Source organism: Lampris incognitus, chromosome 10 (genome assembly GCF_029633865.1).
Source record: "Lampris incognitus isolate fLamInc1 chromosome 10, fLamInc1.hap2, whole genome shotgun sequence".
NCBI classification, from domain to species: Eukaryota; Metazoa; Chordata; class Actinopteri; order Lampriformes; family Lampridae; genus Lampris; species Lampris incognitus.
The window spans coordinates 49708366-49714823 of record NC_079220.1 but is presented as its reverse complement, the minus strand read 5'-3'; the positions used below and the strand labels follow the sequence as shown (position 1 = coordinate 49714823).

Here is a 6458-nt window from a genome sequence, read left to right as displayed (position 1 = left end):
AGGTGTGGCAAACGACTAACCTGTCCTTTTATACACTGTAGTCAAGCTGGGTGCTGGACTGACAACGACACAAACAGACACAGTGAGAGAACACAAGCAGAGGAAGAGACTCTGGGAGAAAAGGAGAGACGAAGGGAAGTCTACAGCACTGTGAGCACCGGCATGTGAAGCGTGCAGGCATCGAACTCTACGTTAAACTGAGTAAATAAAAGAAGCCTGTGTTTCCCCCCCAAAACCTGAATCTGTCCTTCATCTCAGAACCCTCTCGTGGCAACAGACCTTGCCACGCATGCACATTGGCACATGAGAGAGATGGAGTGTGTGTGTGTGTGTGTGTGTGTGTGTGTGTGAGGACCTCGTCCTCTCCAGTGGGCGGGAGATGGTGGGGGAACGGCTTTGGGAGTGTTAGGGAAGGCACTTTATAAGAGTGCTGCCCAGGTTATGTTTACTCTGTGTGGTTCACCACTTACGGATCATATCGCAGAGCTTGATTCTGCTGCTCTGACCTGGGGAAACCCGATAGCATCAGCTCACAAAACAGGTAAAGTATGACTATTCACTGTTAACCACAGCAGGATAGCACATACACCAAAGCAGCCGCTGATTTCCGCAGGAGCCGTCTCCCTCACCGTGCTCCTGCTGCTCTAGGGTTAAGGCGGAGACAGAATAGTGTGAATTCAAAAACATTTCCTCAAACACTTCCAGCTATTTTGGTAGGAACGCAAGCTGTGACTGAACTGACCTTGTGTTAGGTCGCCAACAACAGAACCCAGCCATCACATAAGGAAAATAAAAGGGGGGGGGGGTGTTTATTTGCTCTCTGTTTGAAACGTGATTCACCTGTGTTGCATGACCCTGGAAAAACAGGGGAAGGGTTGGCAAATTAAAACCATCTTGGTACACGTCTGCGTGTACATGTTCTCAGTGTGGTCTCTGAAGTCCCAGGTTTGCCCAGCACCGCTTTCCTGTGGGCTTATTTCTCAGTGGTGAAGCCAAAATCCCTGCCCTATGTATGTATATATATATATATATATATATTATTTTTTCCTTATGTGAGGAAGATGAGGATGAAAACGAAGGAACTCCTGGCCCTGCTCTTCATGGTCCGTCTGTGTGAGGTGAAGGGATGGAAACGGAAGACCAGAGACTGGGACGCTAAAGGTCAGGGATTTCACCCATCTCCGCTTACAGAAACCTGCATTTGCCGCCTTTATTTACTCTGGGTCATTTCTGTTGTATGCACTATAATATATAGGTATGTTGTGGCTGTATACTCCTCGGCCTTTCAGGCTGTGACTGAGCATATCCATCTCTAACAGAGCACAGCCCCGCCAGCACTTGCTCCAACCTGACCCAGGTATTGGACAACTGGAAATTTGCCATCATGACGCAGGTTAAAGACCTGCTTGTCAACGACCATGCATCTGTCCTTCCCGAATACAACAGGTGGGTCACAATGTCTCCGGGGTGGACTGACTGTGCTGCTAATAGGGACAATTCAGTGCTATGAAATAGGAGGCTTAAAACACTGAAGGGGGGGGGGGTAGAGGAGGTGTGGGAAAAGTGCAGCAAATAGCTGAAAGCTCATGAGATCATTGTGTGTTGTGTTCTTCCCCGCAATTACGTGACTTGCTCGGAGTTGGGTCGATTAGTTCAGTGGCCCTCCCAGTTTGCCGGTGTAATGAGCTCACTGTTGAACGAGCACCAAAGGAAAACTGGAGATGTTTCAGCTTCCTGTTCTTGCGATCTGGAAACGCTTTGGCACAGACTCCTCCAGAGCTGCCGAGTGTTACTTTTAACACGTATTTTTAGACCAAAAGAGTTCACGGCCCACATTGAGAAACATGTTTCGTGTGAGTAATGTCGCGTTATTCAGCGTGCTATACAGGATGGACAAAGGGCCGAGGGACGTTTCTTGAATTTGGCCCACTGAGCAGTTAGTACATATCTATCTTTTTTTTTTCATTCTTCCACTTTCCCCATCTGCTATCTTAATGTTTCCTGCAGATGGCGTGGCTGTGTTTTGCATCCTAAATCACTGTGGTTTCTTTTTCATGCAGCCGAGTTTGGCTTCTTACTCACCTGCTGGTCTGCTCAGCAACCCCCTTGCCTTCCTTTCTGTTCTTGCGGAGCTTTAATAATGTTGTCTTAGTTCTTTTACCCGGACACTCTCAAAGTGAAACGCTCACGCCCCCTTCCCGCTGCTCTTCTGTGACGTCATTTGACCAGGATACAGCCCCTGTCGGACGCCCTGGGAGACCTGTACAAGCAGTTCAACTCCCTGAAGGAGGAGCTCGGAGGGCTGACCGCGAAGTTCGACAGGGTGGAGGCTTTTGTGGACGACCTCCAGGCGGGAAAGATCCCCCCACCGCAGCAGTTCATCCAGCGTCTCGCACCCAGGGTCGGGCTGAGACCCCCGCTACGGGCACGGGCGAGGGGTCCAGAAGGCGGGGAAGTCCCCAGGGCGATGCCCGTCGTCAAAAGGGGGAGGAGACTTCTCCGAAAACCTTAAAACTGTTTACATACGGGCGTCCGGGTGGCGTGGCGGTCTATTCCGCTGCCCTACCAACACGGGGGTCGCCGGTGCGAATCCCCGTGTTACCTCCGCCCTTACAAAAAAATAAAATAAATAAAAAATAGCATGCTTGAAGTTTATTTTATTAAGTAAACTTAAGTAAACTTCAAGTTCAAGTAAAGTTCAAGTATATGTACTAGTAGTATACTTGTAAGTATACTTAAGTATAATTTTTTTGAATTTTTTAAGTTTAAAATAAGTATACTAATAGTACACTTGAATAAACTACCTTTTCTTGGTCGGGCGTCTCTGCAGACATAATTGGCCGTGTCTGCGGGTGGGAAGCCGGATGTGGGTATGTGTCCTGGTCACTGCACTAGCGCCTCCTCTGGTCAGTCTGGTCAGGGCGCCTGTTCGGGGGGGGTCACTTGAAGGGGGGGATAGCGTGTTCCTCCCACGTGCTACATTCCCCTGGTGAAACTCCTCGCTGTCAGGCGAAAAGAAGCGGCTGGCGACTCCACATGTATCGGAGGAGGCACGTGGTAGTCTGCAGCTCCCTCCCCCGGGAAGAGAGGGGTAATTGGCTGGATACAACTGCAGAGAAAAAGGGGGGTGGGGTGGGGGAGGGGACGATCTGTTACATACGACCTGTTGTCATATAAAAGAATATTTTTTATATTGCAAAGAAATTGTGTACACTGATATATATATATTCTTATATTTAATGATCTGATATATGTATTCTTATATTTAATGATGATCAGATTATATTGTCTGGGAAGATGTGATGTGAAAAACTGATTAGATGTGTAAGCCAAGTGGGGACGATGGTGCAGTTGTTTAATATAATGTCCTTTGTCATTTAGTTTGGGTTAAGCTTAATTGGTAATTGGAAATAATTGATATGATTAAAGAGTTGAACGGATACTATATCAGTACATAGGCGTTTCTAATCACAAGGAGTCATCAGTTCTGAATCTGTTGTGTAACTCTGAGATCATGTTACTCTGACGTATTTTACACAATCCCGACTGTTGACGAATGGAAATCTATTCTAGTTTAATGTCGTTATTGTACCGTGGAAGAAGTTAAAGTGGCTATCTGAGAATGTGGTTTTATCATTTCACCAAACAATTTATCACCTGATGATATACGTGTTAATATTTAGTGATAACTCGTTGAGTAAATGTAAGGTTTGGTGCATTTCAAAGTATCCAACATTTAATCTTTACAAAGAATACCATGAATCAAAATACCACTGAATGAAAAAGTATTTGATATAGGCTTGGAGACAAAACAGTTTTAAGCATCTTTTCGTACAGGATGATTTTTTGCTGTTTCCATGTTCAAACGCATGAAGAACGTACGCAAGATACTGTATAAATCACATGTATCTTGTACACAATATACTGTATGAATCACATGTATCTTGTACACAAGATACTGTATGAATCACATGTATCTTGTACGCAAGATACTGTATGAATCACATGTATCTTGTACACAATATACTGTATGAATCACATGTATCTTGTACGCAAGATACTGTATGAATCACATGTATCTTGTACACAAGATACTGTATAAATCACATGTATCTTGTACACAAGATACTGTATGAATCACATGTATCTTGTACGCAAGATACTGTATGAATCACATGTATCTTGTACGCAAGATACTGTATGAATCACATGTATCCTGTACACAAGATACTGTATGAATCACATGTATCTTGTACACAAGATACTGTATGAATCACATGTGGGAAACAGTAACTCATTGTTGCCATCATTTTAACAGTTATTGTATGACTTGGAAGTTAATGTGAAAGTTTCCGTTATATTACCACGAAACTTTCATAGTCGTTATTTGTCCCGTCTTCCCACACTTGTTACATTTTGCATTATTGCTCTTTTTGGAGATTTTTTTTCTCTTCTGCCTTTTCTTTTGTTTCTTGCTTCTGTTGTAATTTATTTGGGTTTTTTTTACTGTTCGTTTTCTTTCAGTCACATGTGTGATAATACTTCTGCCTCTGTGATACTGTATTTTATATTCCTTAAAGAGGTAAGAATCACACTTTGATGCATTTAAGAGGACAGATTTGAAGTCACGTTGATTTCATTCAGGTACTTGGTAGAGGAAAAAGGACACGGTCTGTTTTTACCGCTGGGATTTATGTGAAAGTTCATGAAGAAATGAGAAATGTTTTATGTAACTTTTGATTCTTGGGCTCCATTTAGTAAAACTGTAACTGTTTATAGTTTTCATGTTAACAGATATTAAAGTATTGTCTTTAACACAGTTTTTATAATCATGATTTAGTATTGAGTCAACATCAGTCACAAACCCCAAAAGCCGAAGTGTGTAGTCAGGAGGCTTTCGTCACTGTGCTACCCACTTTTTAACAGAGCTGTCCCATGTCAGACAGTAATCTACCGCCGAGTCTCCCTCTTCCACACTGGTGATGATCAACATCGACTGATGGTTAGATGTGAATTTAGGAGACGAGAACCCAGAGCCCAGAGCCGTAAGTAACAGAGCTCCGGTCATGGTAAAAACTCAGTACATACTGAGGAACTCCACCTGGAACCATTTCAGTTGCACTATCATTCACACTGCCCCAGGTTACAGTCCATGGTCGAAGTATCTCCCCTGTTCCGCATCACAACAGAGGGCTTCTGGGTCACCAACGTCACACCACTCACACCTGGGAAACAACAAGAGCACATGGAGCCAACAGAAACAGACAGGCTGGTGAGCCCACCATGAGGTCAAAGCTGCAGAAAACGAGTCTCCTTACATGTTAGAGCGGTGACGGGAGAGCAGAGGGTCACCAGCATGTTGTCACTGTATGGTGAAAAGGTCACTAGAGATGTTACTGGTTAGATGCTAGGTTAGTAGGTTTAGACTGTGAGGAGCACAGAAGATGGCCAGTTTATAAGAACACCAACTGAGAGGAGGAGGAGGAGGAGGAGGAGGAGGAGGAGGAGGAGGAGGGGCTTTGTTGCATCATTATTATAAAATATCCTCCATTATTAAAAACACACTGGTTAGTTGTAATTTAACTTAACAAAACCAACCAAATAAAAATAGCATGGTATGAGATCTTATCATCTGAGGAAAAAATAAAGTAATGGGTCTCCAAAGAAGACCTTGAGTTATCAGAAGATAACTGTTGTAAACTCGAACTGGCTGGTTCCATATGTACAGTAAAACCAACACCGTAGTTGATGTTGTATTAACGGTTTTAATGACCTGCACAGTCTGTTCAGATGAAATAAAGGTTTTTATTCTTTCCTAGTCAGACCTAGCCTCAATTTACATGGAGCTCTAAATGAGGAAAGGAGACCTGCAGGCGTTTCCTGGGTAGAGAGGAGGATGATGGTGATGTCTCACTGACAAGAGGGGAAATGTCATGTACAATATCCACTCAGTTCGTCTGCTTCTATTTACACGTTTTTGTGACAAACTTTCTCACTAGTTTAATCTGTAATTTTGTGATTGTAAATCAATATTGATCTCTGATGAAGGTTCATATCAAGTGCAGCAGGTTAAAAAAGCATCTGCATTGTTATCATAAGTGACTATGTTAGTTATGTTTTACTAGTGCTCAGAATATAGTATATATATACAAACATCTAATCAAACGTTTATAATATGGTATTCAGATGAAGACTAATGAGTTACAGCCATCTGGATCTTCTTCTTGTTCTTTCGGCTGCTCCCATTTGGGGGTCACTACAGCGGATCATCCGGTTCCATCTCTTCCTGTCCTCTGCATCTTCCTCTGTCACACCAGCCACCTGCATGTCCTCCCTCACCACATCCATAAACCTCCTCTTTGGCCTTCCTCTTTTCCTCTTCCCTGGCAGCTCCATCTTCAGCATCCTTCTCCCAATACACCCAGCATCTCTCCTCCACACATGTCCAAACCATCTCA

General features: G+C 43.6%; 1 protein-coding gene across 2 annotated transcripts; it reads left to right on the top strand.

The window, feature by feature from the left end:
* The first annotated feature begins 434 nt into the window (after positions 1–434).
* Positions 435–4813, top strand: si:dkey-282h22.5 (uncharacterized protein LOC107988040 homolog). 2 transcript variants are annotated; one of them, XM_056288299.1, is made up of 4 exons: positions 435–541; positions 1062–1161; positions 1320–1446; positions 2230–4813. In XM_056288299.1, the coding sequence occupies exons 2-4, from the start codon at positions 1062–1064 to the stop codon at positions 2510–2512; spliced, it is 510 nt and encodes a 169-aa protein (XP_056144274.1). In that variant the 5' UTR covers positions 435–541; the 3' UTR covers positions 2513–4813. The 2 variants fall into 2 exon arrangements, with proteins under 2 accessions (XP_056144274.1, XP_056144275.1); XM_056288300.1 differs by having other exon boundaries at positions 466–541; positions 1058–1161.
* The last annotated feature ends 1645 nt before the right edge of the window (positions 4814–6458 follow it).

Coding starts and splice junctions, on each gene's coding strand:
- si:dkey-282h22.5 (XM_056288299.1), top strand. CDS start 1,062: ATGAGGATGAAAACGAAGGAACTCCTGGCCCTGCTCTTCATGGTCCGT. Junction 1,162..1,319: donor CAGAGACTGGGACGCTAAAG/GTCAGGGATTTC, acceptor CATCTCTAACAG/AGCACAGCCCCGCCAGCACT. Junction 1,447..2,229: donor GTCCTTCCCGAATACAACAG/GTGGGTCACAAT, acceptor TCATTTGACCAG/GATACAGCCCCTGTCGGACG.